Raw genomic sequence first — 17,685 nt, forward strand, 5'->3', positions numbered from 1 at the left:
TCTTTGATCCATTTTATCTTGAATGTGTTATTTAACCCTTGTGTTATCTTCGGGTCATTCTGACCCATCAGTCATTGTGACCCACCGTCGTATTGCGACAGATTTACCGCATACAAAGACAAAGTGAAGCATTTTCTTTTAACAGCTAGGCTGTCTCAGACCCCCCACATTGCAAAGGTTAAAAGAAAATTATTTTAATTTGTTTTTGTATTGGGTAAAATTGGGTAAACACAACGATGGTTCGTTATGAACCTTTGGGTCATGTGACCCGAAGGCAGCACGAGGGTTAAATAAAAAAAAAATTACAAATCAAAACCCCCTTTTTTCCTTGGCCCAGAAAGTATATCTTTTTTTAAGTAATGGTGTCGGTTTTTCCAAGCAAAGTTGCTAAGTATGTTGTAAATTTCTTTAGATGTTGAAGAGAATTCTTCCAAAAATAGAAAGGTCACGTTGAAGCCACATATTCATAATGGTTTTAGTTTTTTTTAGTCTAGGGAGAAAGTTACATTTAGTCATTTAGCAGACGCTCTTATCCAGAGCGACTTACAGTAGGTACAGGGACATTCTCCCCCGAGGCAAGTAGGGTGAAGTGCCTTGCCCAAGGACACAACGTCATTTGGCACGGCCGGGAATCAAACTGGAAACCTTTAGATTAATAGCCCGCTTCCCTAACCGCTCAGCCACCTGACTCCCTGACGTCCCTGAAGTTAAGCTGTTATGTGGTTAACATATCTTTGCTTACATCAATTCCCAAATATTTGACAGATTTTTTCAACGGAATGTTGCATATGTACTCATCATCAGTATCAAATAGACTCAATATTTCACATTTTCCTATATTAAGATGTAGTGCTGAAGCTTTTGAAAATTCATTAATTAATAGTATAGTTGGTCCAATTTGGTCGTTGTCTCTCATGAACAAAGCTGTATCAAGGTAGTCAAGTGGCTGAGCGGTTAGGGAATCGGGCTAGTAATCTGAAGGTTGCCAGTTCAATTCCCGGCCGTGCAAGATGACGTGTCCTTGGGCAAGGCACTTCACCCTACTTGCCTCGGGGGGAATGTCCCTGTACTTACTGTAAGTCACTCTGGATAAGAGCGTCTGCTAAATGACTAAATGCAAAAATGCAATGTATCATCTGCCAGTTGACTAATTCGGATTTATTTTTGAAAAATAGATAGACCATGTATATTGGGACTATTCAGAACCTTGAGCGAGAGTAACTCCACAACAATTAAGAATAAAAAGGGGGAAATTGGGCAGCCTTGACGCACAGACCTGTTAACAGGAAATCTTTTAGAGGTATTGGGATAGATTAATACATTACTATTAATATCCTTGTATAACATTTGAACTACAGCTATAAAGGATTCCCCGAAACCAAATAAATCCAAAGCTTTATATATAAAAGGGTGTTCGACCGTATCAAACGCTTTATAAAAGTCAAGAAATACAATGAGTGCCTGTGACTCCACATACTCTGAGTAATCTAATAGATCTAACACAAACCTTATTGTTTCTTATATGACGATTAGCCATGAAGCCAGTTTAGGTTTCATTTATAATTTCTGCCAGATTTCTTTTTAACCGTCTAGCAAAAACGAGTGCAAACAATTTATAATCTACATTCAGAAGGGTGATTGGTCTCCAGTTTTCTATTGATAGAGGATCTTTGTTTGGTTTTGGTATCAAGCTAATTATTCCTTGCTTCATTGTTGTAGACATTTCCTTCCTATCAACACAATCTCTATACATTTCCAGAAGTGGGTCTTCAATAATACTCCAAAAACATAAGTACAATTCAGTAGTCAAACCATCAATCCCAGGATCCTTCAGTTTTCATTTGTTTTAAGGCCTCTACAAGTTCGCAGTTCGAAATAGGTTTTTCACAGTTAGTTCTAAATTCTTCTGAAATGGTGGGGACATATGTTTTAATGCTATTCAAATATTCCACACAAGATAATGGTTCAAATTTAGGTAAAAAGATCCTATATGTTCTGCAATTTCTTTGGGATTAGTGCTAACATTGTCTTTAATTTTCAGTGTGGAAATATTGTTTCTTTTACAATTCCGTTTTTCCAATGCAAAAAAATAGTTAGTGTTTTTTTAACAATTTACTAACCATCTGGATCGTATAAAGGATCCTTCAGCAGCATCTGTGTACAGTGTTTCGATGTCATTCTGCAGTTCCATTAACTTTAGTTTCTCGATTTTTGAAAGATCTCTTCTATTCAATAAAACATTCAAGTTTTCCATAATTTATTTTTCTTTCGCATTACTAACCTTTTTAATTTCTTTGCTGCGTTTAATAGCAATTTCTCTCATTTTGAATTTGAAATATTCCCATTTCTGAATATTACTCATTTAATTTTCATTGAAAATATCTTTAGCCATTAAATTAACAGAAGATTGAAAGGTTTTGTCTTTAAGTAATCTATTATTTAGCTTCCAATACCCACGCATTTTATTATTACTATCTTTTGAGCCAACTAAGTGTATAGAGATCATTTTGTGATCCGTCAAAGGAGCATAACGATGTGAAACATCAGATATGTATTGCAGGCAAGAGGTGGAGGTTAACCATAAATCTATTCTAGATTGTTGTATACATCTTGAATTACACCAGGTAAATTCTTTGTAACTCACCTTAAAGAAATGCCATGCATCTGTTACTGATAATTTCTGACATAGATAAAGTGTGGCTTTAAACTGTGAATATTGAGAAACTCTTTCTGGAAATCTGTCTACCGAATCATCTGGAGCATCATTGAAATCCCCGCCTTCCATCCTCAGAGTTGAAATGTTCTAAAGTATCACCTGTAAACTTGTTAAACAAAAAGCCGACCCCTGCAGAGCCATGAGAGGCATGAGAAAAGTATGCTTGATCCCCCCACTGACTTTTACAAAATGTACTGTCTGTCTCACTGGAATGAGTTTCTTGTAAGAAGATTATGTTAGCATCAGTTTTCCTAATAAAAAGAAACATTGCTTTCCTTTTAGTATCGTCCCTAAGTCCCCTAACATTAAGAGAAACTATTTCTAACGAGCTGAACTTGAAATCAGTCATCTTTTATAAAAATTAAGAAGAGAACAAGAAAAAGAAAGAAAAAAGGAGCACAATGTCTTGAGAACTTTAACATTACATTTAGTCATTTAGCAGACGCTCTTATCCAGACCGACTTACAGTACAGGGACATCCCCCCAAAGCAAGTAGGGTGAAGTGCCTTGCCCAAGGACACAACATCAATTGACACGGCCGGGAATCGAACTGGCAACCTTCAGATTACTAGCCCGACCCCCTCACCGCTCAGCCATCTGACTCCCCCTTAACAAATATAAGCCTTGGATAAGTGGGCTTATTATTTAGGTTTCTCAAGGAATAAGTGTTAAAACCTTTTAAGATCTTGAGTACCAAAACAGAAATGTAACCATATTAATTACACATGGATTGTGCATTCATCAGAAATTCAACCTCTTATCAACTAACATTTGTCCAACCTATTGTAATTAGTCAGTTTTTAAAAAGAGGCAAATATAAGCTGTGATCAGAGTCAAGTGTTGTTACCAAAAACTTAGCTGGATTCTGCTGTGACTCTTTTCCCGTCAATGATAACGTCCGGGCCGCGCCATGAAGTCTTCTTCCCGTCTTTCCGCGCTTTGTCAACGAGAGGCCAAAGTTTATTTCGACATTGTCTCTCCCAGTATGTTAAATCTTCAGCGAGTCGCAGATTCTTCTCCATCTCGGTGGCGCTCACTGAAGCCCTCCAGATCCTCTGCTTGAAGGTGCGCATGGTGAACTGTATTATCACTGGACGTGGTCTCCTGTCTTCTCTAGGGCGTCCGATCCGGTGTAAGGTATCGATGAGAAATCCCAACTTGTTTTTCTCCTCTGGAACTATTTTGCAGAAAATGTCAAAGATGTGCTTCCTTACATCTTTTGCAGTCTCCCTGGCAGCCTCCGGGAGATTGAGTAGGTTGAGGTTCTAACGACGACTGTAACGTTCAGCTTCTTCAATCTTTGTCTCTTGTTCGGAGATCCGCCGATTCACAGCTTGCACTTTGTCAACAGTCAACTTCATCTGGAGATCCATCCCTTCAACGTTTTATTTGATGGCCACGATGTCTGCTGAGATTTTTTTTATATTTCTTTCGAGTGAAGAGAATCTGCTAGATAAATCTTTGATGGCATTTAATATGTCTGTGTTGGATACCGTCTCTTCTTGACTGTCTGAAAATACTTTTTTGGAAATAGGACTTGCAAGAGGGGATTCAGATAAAGATGAGTGTATAGGGAATGTAGTTTCATTCTCGAAATCCATCACAAGGGTTCCCCTCACCTCCTTATCTCGCTTTTGCTTTGGCATGGTTGACGGGTGGTAAGGAAGCTAGCTTGAAGCAGGCGGACTAGCTCGTAATGTGAACAGACTGAATTTAAACGTATAAAAACACACTAGGGACACTGACAACGTCGGCAACCCTGCACCATGCATTATTAGTTTAATGTAATCTTTAAATTCAGGCTCGTCACATTACGTATCTTTGTTCTGAACAGAACTGGGTGTACCAGACACATACGATAAGTTTCTCCTCCATCTTGAAATTGTAAAACCTAGAAATGTTTACCATGACCAACAGTTGCTACGTTACAAGAAACAAAAAAACAATCCGATTGGCCAACGCTAGTGTTTTCACGCTCCTCATTTACATAAAGTTGAGAAAATCCCACTTGCAACGCTCCGCTCGCCTTCCCACAATGCCCTACTCGAGCGTCAACGCCTGGTTTAATTGAAAATTAATTGGAAGCTGACGCCCCGTGCCACCCGCTCCGCTGTAGTGGACACACACCGTAAAGCAATTCGACTGGATTTGGAAAATGGACCGGCCGGGATTTGATATTTTCGTAGCTGCAAAAAGACGTACTAGCAGTCACATCGAAATTGCCCGCATAATCATACAGTATGATCAAATATTGGGGGGGACGTCTCCCATAATCATACAGCATGATCAAATATTGTGGGGGGGGGATGTTTCCCATAATCATACAGTATGATCAAATATTGGGGGGGACGTGTTATAACGTTAATATTCATAAACTGGTTTCCACAAACAACTCATTTGAGGCACAAGCTTCTGAAATGTTATGACCATGTTAAGAGTAAAAAAAACAATTAGACATGTTACTTTTGTTATTAGTAATTGGTTATTCTTTCTTAATTGGTCATAGTTCACAAGTAGTTCTCACTGAGGATATATTTATTCAGTAATAATCAAATACCAAGGAACTACCTTTGTACTAAATTTGCTATTAGCTACTTACTGCTTAGTTAATCTTGGTTACATTTACATTTAGTCATTTAGCAGACGTTCTTATCCAGAGCAATTTACAGTAAGTACAGGGACATTCCCCCCGAGGCAAGTAGGGTGAAGTGCCTTGCCCAAGGACACAACGTCATTTTGCACAGCTGGGAATCGAACCGGTAACCTTCAGATTACTAGCCCGACTCCCTAACCGCTCAGCCACCTGACTCCCACATGGTTCCATATTAGTTAATAGTATTAAGTTTGATGTTATTGTTGTACTACTTATTACTTCCTGCATAGCTACTCATTAACAACGGACCATTATTCTAAAGTGTTACCGTACTTTGTTTTGAACCTTGGATCCACAAGTGAGGCCATGTCCAATAGGTCACTAGTGGCTGGGTCAGCATACTTTGTGTTGAGATAATCCACAATGGTAGTCTTGATGGATTCAATAAGCTCAGTATCTTCCTCATCATGTGCCAGGAGACTTGTATTGAAAAGATGAAGCACAGGTCTGACATATGAGAGAGTAACATCGTCCTCACCAGACAGAGCAGCTGTGAAGTCCTGAAGGGGTTTGAGAGCCTTCTGGCTCTCAATTACCAACGAATTACCAACGAAGAAGGAAACATCCATTGTGCCCTCGTTGCAGGTAAATCTAGAGTTGCTCCCATTAAGGTTCAGACCATTCCCAGGCTCGAACTCACAGCTGCTGTCGTCTCAGTTGCCATGAGCAATATGCTTAAACAGGAGCTGGAATATGCAGACATAGAAGAGCACTTCTGGACCGACTCCCAAGTGGTTTTGGGCTACATTAACAACGAAGCACGCCGCTTTCACACGTTCGTAGCGAACAGAGTGCAGAAGATACATCTCAGCACTACTTCTCAACAGTGGAGATATGTTCCCACCAGTGAAAACCCTGCTGACCATGCGTCAAGAGGTCTAAATGCTGGTGAGATTCTTACCTCCAATTGGTTGACTGGGCCAGAATTCTTATGGAAGAAGGATATACCTCTTGTTGCAGATATTGACACAGCACTAACGATTGGAGATCCTGAGGTGAGACAGGCCCAGACACTGAGTGCGGAAACAACAGAAGTCAGCCTCTCAGACCGCTTGACAAAGCTGTCTTCATTCTCTGGAGCTGTACAAGCTGTGGCTCGCCTCATTCGCCGAGCCAAAGGAGATAAGTCCAGCAGTCACAGTACGGTAGCTGAATGAGAAGATGCTAAACTCATTATCATTAAGGACTTGCAAAGAAACACCTATTCAGGGGATATCAAGTTATTGAGAAAGGGGGCTCAGCTGTCTCCTCGCAGCAAGCTGTATCATCTTGATGCCTTCCTGGATCAAGAAGGAGTACTCAAGGTGGGAGGAAGGCTTTGCGATGCGATCCTACCCAGTTCAGTCAAACACCCAGCTGTCATTCCTAAAGATCACCACATAACAAAGATGATAATCTCTCAATGTCATGAGAATGTCAAGCACCAAGGAAAGGGCCTCACAGTAAATGAGATCAGATCACAAGGCTACTGAATTACAGGAATGAGCAGAGCAGTAGCATCCCATGTGCATCACTGTGTGACATGTCGTAAGCTCAGGAGACCCACAGAAGAACAAAGAATGGCAGATCTCCCGTCAGAGCGTACAAATCCATCCCCACCATTCACATACTGCGGTATGGACTGCTTTGGTCCCTTTGTTGCTAAGCAGCATAGGAAGGAACATAAAAGGTACGGCCTCATCTTACATGTTTCAGCTCCAGAGCTATTCATATAGAAATGCTAAATGACATGTCTACAGATGCCTTTATCAATGGCCTGCGCTGTTTTGTTGCATTACGGGGAGCAGTGCGCCAAATCAAATGCGACCAGGGCACCAACTTTGTAGGAGCAAAGAATAAACTGAGAAATGCTCTAAAGGAAATTGACACTAATCGTCTGACAGTGTTCTTAGTTGAGAAGCAGTGTGACTTTGTCCTAAATGCACCCCATTCAAGTCATGCAGGTGGGGTATGGGAGAGACAAATCAGAACAGTGAGAAATGTTCTTCGCTCAACTCTCTCACAGTCCTCTGACAGACTGGACGCTGCATCACTGCGGACATTTTTCTATGAAGCTATGGCGATTGTTAACAGTAGACCACTCTCAGTTGACAACTTAAACGACCCCAAGAGCCTTGCACCTCTCACCCCAAATAACCTGCTCACTATGAAATCCATTCCAGCACTACCACCTCCAGGCAAGTTCGTCAGAGAAGACATTTATGCAAGGAAAAGGTGGCGTCATGTTCAGTACCTTGCAGAGCAGTTTTGGAGTCGTTGGCGTAAGGAGTATCTATCTAACATTGCCATCAGGCAGCGCTGGCATACAGCAAAGAGAAACCTGCGAGTGGGAGACATTCTCATGGAAAAGGCTGAAGATCTGCCCAGAAATGAGTGCCGGCTGGCCAGAGTTACCGAGACTACTACAGATAAAGACGGGCTTGTGAGACGAGTCAAGGTATGCCTTGGTGACCGGAATCTGGGAAAGGATGGTCATAGACTCAACAAGCTGTCTGTCATTGAACGCCCAGTTCAGAAGCTGGTCCTGTTGCTAGAGACTATCTAGCTGCTTCTGAGAACAACCAAGTATATCCTTTTCATCATATTACTTAGATTCTAATATTCATTCACCATAGTATGGACGCTTTACGTCTGTTTCTGAGTTAAAGGTTAATTTTTTATTTGAAAATCATTCGTAATTTATACTTAACGTTGTACAAATCACTCATGATTTGGTGGGAGTGTAAAAGACCATTAAATCTCCCTATCTCTGAAGTGGGCCGTCTCTCGCTGAATTCTCAATATTTACATTGTATTTATTTGTTTTACAACAGCATCTGTTACTTATCTGACATGCTTTTATTTTGAAGTCCGTGAAAGGAAGTTCAGCGGGCGCACGCTTTGTATATGTTGGCGCACTTTTCATGTGACACACCATTAAATGCTACCAGTGAGTAAAGCGAGACGAATTTACGGTTGCAGACTGAATATAACTACAAACGAGTTGATTTCTACCTCTTAGCTCCTGGCTGATGAAGGGCACAAGCTCTTACGGTGTTTTGGAAGGTGTTTTTTTTGGAAAATAAATTCTTCTTTAACATCAGTTATTGAGAGTGAATCGCATCTGTTCAGCCGGGAATGCTACACTGCTTTTTGATCGGACTTGTACCACATTCTGACAGTTTTCTGCAATTAATAAAAATTGCAGAAAACTAATTAATAAAAAAATTATTGGGGGAGATAGTTTTGTAAATGTTGACTGGAGTTAATAGAATAAAAACGACCGGAAGAGCCGGGTGCCTAACCATAAATGCCATACCACCTACATCCACTGGGGCTGTTGCTTCAAGCCGAGGGGCAAGGGGTGGGGGTCTGCTCGGTGCTAGGAACAAGGCGAGCCACTGTTCTGCGCAAGACCGGACAGGCCGGAACTGGAAAGATGGCGCGGTCCGTTTCGCGCTCTCGCTTGCCTCACTGCGCCATTGAGCACTTTTCATACATTTACATTTATGCATTTAGCAGACGCTTTTATCCAGAGCAACTTCATAGAAATGAATGGGGACGGCATCTTGAAAGAGAACCCTTGCTGTGTCTACTTGTATGTGTCTATGGCCTCTCCTGACATCTTGCAAAGAATTCTGGGAAATCATATGCGTTCTTGCTGGCCAAGTTACCATGATGCATCCTCGATAAAGGGGGCGGATCAAGAACACTTCTGGGTATTTTTGGCGGTCTTGGTGACTTGGTTCTTTGGATTGGAACCGTACTTGGCTATGAAATATGATGTAAAACGAGTTTGCAAGAACACAAGAACGGAGAAAACGTGGATTGATAAACAGCCATTACTTTTTTAACAGAAAACCTAGCTAGCTACCCACAACATAGTCCAGAGCTCACTGCAACCTTAAAGGTGCAGTGTCCACTTGAACTTGTCCCGTGAATTATGTACAAGTAGTCCGCTACACTCCCAAATATTTGAGGTTGTACAGATACAATTTCGGGATGAAATGTGTATCTGTATGTGTATGTGAAATGTGTGCATATGTGACCAAAATGGTCAACATTTTGAGAAAAATAAATATCAATAAATACTTTTTATTTGTTGAATATATAATAAATAAGAGAAAATACGAAATTAGCCACTCTGTGTGGTTATTTTATATGAACTATTTATTCATTGAATTTACAGGAAATGTTCTATATCGTGGTATCGTTGTCGATCGATATCAAGATATGAGATTTTGGTCATATTTCATAGCCTTAGCTGGGTTTATTCATTTCTTTTTTTCCCTGTGATCTTGTTTTTCCACCTAGATCGGTACGGTGTGGAACGGCACCCTTGTCTCAGTCCTGCGGTCTCTGACCGCCCTGAACATCCCTCCCGGGGCTGCGGTGGTTCGCTCTGTCCAGACAGAGGTGCTGTGGCGGATACGCAGACTCGCCTACAAGCAGCTGGCTTACTTGGTGGACTGGGGCACGGGGCGGAAAGGCCAGCCGGAGAAGATAGTTAGCGCGGCGCTGAAACATCTGGAGCTGCGCTGGGCTGAGATCTCCGACCCGAGAACGGTCAGCACTCTGATGGCCAGAGCAGGACATCTGTCCCCTGCTCTCATGGGCAGACTGGAGGACAAGGTAACACACGTAAAAATTGGTCGCCCTGGTAGCTCACCAGATAAGTGCGTGTAATAAAATCCCCTCCCAAAACCATGCCTTACCTCACTTGTTAACTCGTGTCGATTATCATGGCCAAAGCAGGACCACCATTGCTATGCCATGCTGTGGGAGAGAATAGACAATCTACCCTAGAAATATTTGGAACTACAATGGCAAAAAAGTGCTAGTGTACGTGTGAAGAGGTCTCTTGTTTTACCCTATGTTATGAAAGTATAAGTCAATTAAGTAAATTGCCAAATAAAAGTTCAAGACAAAATCTTAAGCATTTATTACAGATCTATAAGGTGCAGTTGTCTGATATTCTCAGGTTGAGCATCTCAGAAGACTGGACAATGAATACAGGAATGAAGGGCAGTTAAATAGTATCACAATATGGGAGGTTTTACTCTCACAAGAAATGTCACGTGGTGACAATAAACATAGCCTTCATAAGCACAGACAGAAGACACCGCATTCATGGTACTTGACAGACTAGACTTTTGTTTAGTCTTAAATAGTTCATAGAAATGGCCTTGACGTTCCTCCTATTTTCCTCGTTAAGTATACACTTTGGTAACATTGTGACCTCGGACTTACACTAATGTCCCAGACATTTTCGAGTCACATCTTACAAAGAACTAACTTATGGTTATGCAACTACTTTAACATTATAAAAGTAATACAGAAATCATTATTTGTGACCGCCACGTGTCAAGTCAATATCTAATCACTTGACCCCTCACTTAACTCCCTCACCTGGTTACCCCACCATAGAACCATTGTGCCACTGTACCAATGATGTGTTTTTGCCTTTCACCTTTCCTCCTCTTGCTCCCCTCATCTCTCCATCCTCTCCCTCTGTCCCATTCAGGCACTGGAGCTGATGGAGGGGTTCAGTGCTGAGGACATCCGCAGGATGTGTTTGGCAATGGCCTCTCAGAGTCGAAGGTCTGTCCCCCTGCTCCGAGCCCTATCTTATCACCTCCTACAGAAACCCTCCCCCGACCTCAACACGCCCCTACTGCTGGACATGGCTTTTGCTTATGGTACACACACACACACACCTGGACACTCACAATCTGAGTATATCCCTCCTGTCTCTGAAGTCAAAATACATAATACTATAAATAGTTTCTCTCCTGGTCCATCAGGGAAGCTTAACTTCAACCACACCCAGGTGTTCCAGCGGATGGCGTCGGAACTGTTACCCAGGGTGCCTGAGCTCAGCTCTGTCGATGTCACCCGCTGTGCCAAGTCTCTGGCCTTCCTCAAGTGGCTTCATCTGCCTCTGTTTGAGGCCTTCACAGAGGTGAGTCCCAGAGACAAAAGAGTTACAGCTGTCCACCTGTGTCCACCAGTTCTGGCTACTTTGGCTTTAGGTCGGTGAGCTAATGCATATCAATGAGGTGTTCAGACCCAGATTACATGTAGCATTAATCTTTTTTTCTCTTGCTCCTTTCCCAGCACTACATTGTGAACAATCAGACCTATAACACTTTACAGCTCTGTAATCTAATCATGTCATTGGCCAAGCTTGGCTTCCAGGCAAGCAAATGGGAGTTCTACGACAAGGTAACAATTTTGAGAAGGTGATAATGTTGAACTGTTAACAGTAGCTATCCCTTTATGTCAACTCTCAACAGTAGTGCACATATTGTGGCCTCTAGACAGCCTTAATTTTCCTCATTTGCATCCCTGTATGTGTGTAGGTCCACTCTGCCCTGGACAGCAGCTTCTCAGGCCTGGAACCCCACCTCCAGACAGATGTGCTGTGGTCTATGTGTGTTCTGCAGCAGTCCCGACCACAGTACTTCACTAGCTTCACACAGCACCCACACCTAACCAAACTCTCAGGTACTCACACACACACACACACACACACACACACACACACACACACACACACACACACACACACACACACACACACACACACACACACACACACACACACACACACACCCTACCCCCCTCAGCCCTCTCCCATACAGCCAGCACATGATTAGATCACTCTTAGATCACTCATACATACCATGCCACAGTGTTTCCCAAATAAGTAGATTATATTTGTGGTGGTAGGCAGGGGGGGAGAAAGACATTGTAAACATTAGGGGCTTAGCCCAAACCTAGGTTCTAGTATCGGTCTAATGTGAGCGTACATACAGACTTACATAGAAATGCACCCCCTGCTAACTCTGACAAGGAAAGTGCCACATTACATGGGGTGCATTGCGTGGCAAGACAATACAGCCCTGCCATGCAATGCACCCCCCTGTAATTTCAGTTCTGTATATCCCAGCATCAAATTATTCTTGCTGTATATTGAGGAGACTAGTATGAGTAACCAGAGTACGTGTCATGCATGTGACACTTTCCTAGTCAAAGTTAGCATGTACATCAAATGGAAAACAAAGCCTTCCACCCGCATATGTTTCTTCCCTTTTACCCCAGAATTAGGTACATTTAATGTGTATAGGTTTGGCAGGTTTGAAAACAGAATAGTCCATGGTAGGAAGGGGATTATAATTCTTTCATTGATTTCATTGACAGTAAGAGTAATATTTCCTATCTTAAAAAGGATTTGATGGTGAGAACATTTACTTTGATGTTGATACATATAGATGTTTTAGTACTTGTCTTTTGTAGGCTATAGGCATGTGAACCTTTGGTCCGTTTTCAGGACAGCTGATATTCTGGATAAGAAGGCTGTTGTTTTCGTAGCCTAGACCTACGGTCAAAACAGCCATGTGAAATACTTTGAACCTGCTAAACAAACTACATTTCCTTCCGTAATCATAGCTGGGGTATATTTCCTCAGAATGCGATGTCGTGGTGCTGACGTTCTTCTCTTCTATTCGCTTATCCAAAAATTACAATATAAGACAGCTGTCTCCCCTCTGTTTGATTGCTATCAACACAAAATCGTAAACTTTTTGATTCGAGTGGTTTGTACATGCGCTCCCGCAAGGGGGTGCTTTTCCAGGCGGGGGTGCATCTGGGGACACAACAGCGGGACTTTTCTCTCGTTACCGGGCTTTCTTTGGTATGGTAACCCACGTGTTTCACGCAAGGGGCAACCTCCGGGGCTGAAAAATGAATGCCAATGTGGAAGTTGCGTAAAGTGCGATACCGCCAATGGTTGCCAGGGGCTGGCTCCAAAAAACTCTAATTGACTCCCCCCAAAAAATCCACAATTCATTATGTTGTAATTAGCTAGATTCACTTCTTCTTAGCAGTGTCTTAGTCCATCTAAAAATAATTTGATAATTAGGTAGATATTAGGCCTCAAAGATCAGTATATTTGGGGGTATGGCTGGCTTAATTGACAGATCCAGTCTTTGTGATTGACAGCCCGTTTGGACAAGGGAGGTCTTCTTGATGGAAGCTGATGATGTTTGTAGTGACTTCGCACAGTTTACTAGCCAGGTGCATAGAGGCAAGTAGAGGAGAAAGGCCATTAGCGAGGTGGCTTCTCAGTCAGACCTGCCCATGGACCCGTCCTTCGCCCCTTCACAACTTCTCCCTCTCGTCCAAATATGGTCACTTCTGGTTCCAAAAATCAGCTAAGATGGCGACCCGGATGTGCATTTTATTTTTATTTTATTTTTTGTATTTTTTTTTGGAAGTGCAAAAATCGAGGCTTTCACAAACCAATGGGTGATGTTACTATGACTATGTCCATCTTTATATACAGTCTATGGTTTCACATCACAACACTGTGAATTGTAGGCAATTACCTTAGCCAAAGTCTGCAAAAATACTGACTTACAAAAAGGGTGCATAAAGGGTTCAAAATGTCTGCAATAGAGCCCTCGCGCACTTGACGATTTGACAGTGGGACAGCCCTAAGCCCTTACAGACTTGGCGAGAACGCGCCTCAAAGTCCATGAGTCTGTTAGGGTGGACATTAGGATCGGGCCTAACCGTTCGTAAACTCTGGATTGATTCTCCTGCCGTCTTGTCTGAGGGAAAAAGCAGTTCCTCCCACTCATGTTCTGAATCAAAAGCATGTGCGGAGAGAGGGGGCTATTCACTGACTGGTCCGTTGTAGAGAGAGAGAGAACGTGAGCGGGGCCAGAAGGAGCTGTGTGTATCAATGCGCTGTGCCCAGCTCTCCAATTATTTTTTTTGCCATGTTAAACAGTTAAAAAATGTATCTAATAAAATAACTTTTATTGTAGCGGGCCGTCACAAATAAATCAATGTATGGTAAACACTGAATGCCATAACAAATTGGCCAATAAACACAAGTCAAACAACACATGGATGTCCCAGGTAAGCAGCACACATACCCAGACTTCAGTTTGATTTTAAGTCAATCTTCAGATTGTGAACATAGAGGATCCTACATACAGGGTTCCCGCGGGGTCTTAAAAAGTCTTAAATTCGGAACTTTCAATTTAAGGCCTTAAAACGTCTTAAAAACGGCCAGATTTTCATCCGAGGTCTTAAATTTCATTTAGTCAGGTCTAAAAAAGGTTTTACCCTCGTTCATTTCCAGAACCGCTGGCCGCAGAAAGTTATGACAAAGTAGCAAAAAAGTATTGAGTCGCAGCCCACAAAGCGGAGCTCTACAAACGAAACCAGCAGAACGTTGGTTCGGTGTGTTGTAGTTCTTTCTGGGGGATATTGGTGTTGGTACGTACACGGTGATAAAACTACAAATCCTGTTATAAATGCAATATCTGCCCGCGAAATACGTCTGCGCTTCCTCAGAGTTTGTTAAAGTTCGGCTACGTGTGGAAAATGGGAAAGTGTACTTTCAACGAGACATGGCTAGATCACAGCGATTTCCGCTGTTGGTTACAAGCGGTACCCAGCTCCAGGTACAAGGCTCGCTGCAAACTTTGCCCAAAAAATATTCAAAAATTACTAATGTGATTGTTTTATCTGTAAATTAAATGTATGGTTTTTCAATGACTGAATTCATTTAAATGTTTTTTTCAGAATTTCTTTGATGTGAATATTTTTTGGGGTAATGTGTCGTGTAGGTCTTAAATGTCAATCTTTATGGTCTTAAAATGTCTCAAAAAGGTCTTAAATTTGACTTACTGAAACCTGCAAGAACCCTGTACATACTGATCAGTAGAGGGCAGCCTGCCTTGGTTCACTCTGTCTTTAGTTTCACTATGACTTTGGTGTACTTGGGATTCTCACAGAAACGTGGTGGCCTATGTCACTGTACTTTTAGTTTTTCTTACACGGTCTGCCTCTTTCTTCTCTCTGTTGTCCTTTTCTTCTTCATCTTCTATTTTCTTTCACTTTTTCTCTCACACTGAAACACGTCTGCAGAGGGAAGTCCGTCCAGGGTAGTAAACTATCGTCTGAAGCTCCTTCACATCGCTGCTACACTTCAGTTAGAGCATCCAGACTCGGCAAAGACTGTTTCCTTACAACCCCCCGGGCCGCCCCCCCCCCCTGCAGCCAGCCGCCTCTCGCCTCTGCAGAGTGGGCTGAAGGGGGCACTAGAGGCCCTGGTGGGGGAGAGGCCAGAGGCTTTGCGTACTGGGGTCAGCACTGTGCACGGCTGGACCATAGGTGAGGAGGTCATGGAGCATATGTTGTCTCACACACCTCGATTAGTTCCAACATGAGGCTACGCAATGACAAAAATCTGTCACTCCAATACTTTTGCAATTGAGTTGTCCTTTTATTTGTATTGAAATATGTTATGTTATTTTAATGGCTGTATTTATCATGCATCATTATTCCAAGATGGTGAGATGGTTGTTGACAGTGAGAACAAGCCAGTGGACCTTGTGGGGTTGACTGCTCCTCACCTGCCCGCTGGAGGAGGGAACAAACTGCTACCTATTGGGGCACGGAGGTGAGTGTGGCTGGGGAGATATCCCTCTTCAGCGTCAGACTCTTGAAATATCTATTTATTTCAACTTTTCTGCCTCTGTATTTCTCTATCAGATTGGCGTTCCTGGCCTGGGAGTTCCCTCACTTTGGCTCCAGAAGTAAAGACCTGCTGGGGCGCTTCACCATGATGAAACGGCATTTGCAACTGGATGGCTTCATCATTGTGCAGGTGTGGCAGGGAGGGTGTTATATTAGTTAGCCTCAAGGCTACTGCTGCCCTATGCAGGCTTGTTAAACTCATTGCTAATGCTGTCCTATGCTGACTACTTAGCCCCAATGCTAATGCTGCCCTATGCAAAACACAAAGCCTCAATGCAAATGCTGCCCCTATGCAGACTAGTTAGCCTCAATGCTAATGCTGCCCTATGCAAACCACATTGCCCCAATGCTGATCTGTACAGGGTTTCCAGGTTGGCTCATATAGTGTGACACTGTGTACCAGACCAAGCTGGTGCCCCTGGTTATAAATAGGCTTGCCATTCAGACCGAAGCAGGGGGGGTGAAAACAGCGGCAGCTCCAACTCATCTAGGCCAATCCTAGCTCTCTGTCTCATCTAGGCCAATCTCCTTAGCCTATGATGTTACTCCAAGGCCTCGAGTTTGACGGTGTACAGTGATGCACACTGGGTAAACTAGGTTATTGAATCTACCTGGGACAAATCTCTACTGGATTTTGTATCGCTGGAGGGGCTGAAGGTATTGATCGACGCCGGACAGTCACACCTAGGAATAGAGATGCATGGTGATGATGCTTGTGTACTTTTGTTCTTGCTCTTAAACCAGTCCCTTTTGTCCCTCCCCAGGTGCCGTACTATGAGTGGGTGGAGCTAAAGTCTGATAGACAGAAAGTGGCGTACTTGAAGGATAAGATAGGGAAGGCTGTGGCAGAGGACATGGCTAAATGACCTGACCTGACCAATGAATTGCACAATGGACTTAGCCGGAGCCACACCCAACACTGAACATACACATATTGTGTACACACACACACACAAAATTAAATTTAAGTACTAATAAGTCTGGTCATGCATCCAAGACGGCATCCAAAGCACTTGTTCTACCTCTGTTCCCTTGGTGATGCGTGGGGCTTTCTCTGTTACTATGGAGATGCCACATGAGAGTTCTGAGAAAGAGAGTGAGTGAGCGAGAGAGAGAGAGAGAGAGAAACAGAGAAAGAATGACAAAGGAAGAATACAAGAGTTCTTTATCAAAGAAAAGTCGTCTTTTGTTACTAAAGAGATGTGTCCCCAAGTGACATTCTGGCCTTGGAGCAAAGCGCATGGTGGGTATCATAGAATCAACGCCATGAATGTTGAGCTTTATATGACTTGTGAATTGATTAACTAAATATCACTGACACTTGTGATGTTAGATTAAAAAACTTTTTTATTTTTAATCCTGTAAAAAAAAAAGACCCCTAATATTGACATGTTTTCAGGATTATGTGTGTGTGTGCACCTATTAATGTTCTTAGTGTGTTTGAGGGTGTGTCTTGCCAGTTTGGGGTTTGTATGTAAGAATGTGCAGTGTGAGGTAGCATGAAGTGTGTCATCTAGACAGTAGTGTGATATTCAGACAGAGCACGATATTGCGTGGCACACCACATGCAAACAACCGCTAATGAATAACTAAAGTGGTACAAGACGGTGGACTCGCAACCACATATCCGTATTCCATTAGGTGGTTGGTCCACACACACACACAGGAAAAGCTTTAAATCTGACTGTACAGTCTGTGGTCAGTCTTGCAAAGTGTTGTAGCTCACGCCCATGCTAATAAAGATGACAAATTTTGTGGCATCCTGTCTCTATCTGAAGGT

General features: G+C 42.6%; 1 protein-coding gene across 2 annotated transcripts in view; it reads left to right on the forward strand.

Annotated features, from left to right (window-relative positions):
- tbrg4 (transforming growth factor beta regulator 4) overlaps positions 1-17,665 on the forward strand; it is a 34,139-nt gene extending 16,474 nt beyond the window's left edge. For both annotated transcript variants that reach the window (XM_067238818.1, XM_067238819.1), the window contains exons 3-11: positions 9,663-9,980; positions 10,873-11,047; positions 11,153-11,310; positions 11,466-11,573; positions 11,711-11,855; positions 15,294-15,539; positions 15,717-15,828; positions 15,921-16,035; positions 16,670-17,665. In XM_067238818.1, the coding sequence (XP_067094919.1) occupies positions 9,663-9,980; positions 10,873-11,047; positions 11,153-11,310; positions 11,466-11,573; positions 11,711-11,855; positions 15,294-15,539; positions 15,717-15,828; positions 15,921-16,035; positions 16,670-16,771 (1,479 nt within the window). In that variant the 3' untranslated portion in view covers positions 16,772-17,665. The remainder of the gene's footprint in view (positions 1-9,662; positions 9,981-10,872; positions 11,048-11,152; positions 11,311-11,465; positions 11,574-11,710; positions 11,856-15,293; positions 15,540-15,716; positions 15,829-15,920; positions 16,036-16,669) is intronic.
- Positions 17,666-17,685: the final 20 nt, after the last annotated feature.

The sequence above is a fragment of the Osmerus mordax genome, chromosome 6 (assembly GCF_038355195.1).
Source record: "Osmerus mordax isolate fOsmMor3 chromosome 6, fOsmMor3.pri, whole genome shotgun sequence".
In the NCBI taxonomy this organism is placed as follows: domain Eukaryota; kingdom Metazoa; phylum Chordata; class Actinopteri; order Osmeriformes; family Osmeridae; genus Osmerus; species Osmerus mordax.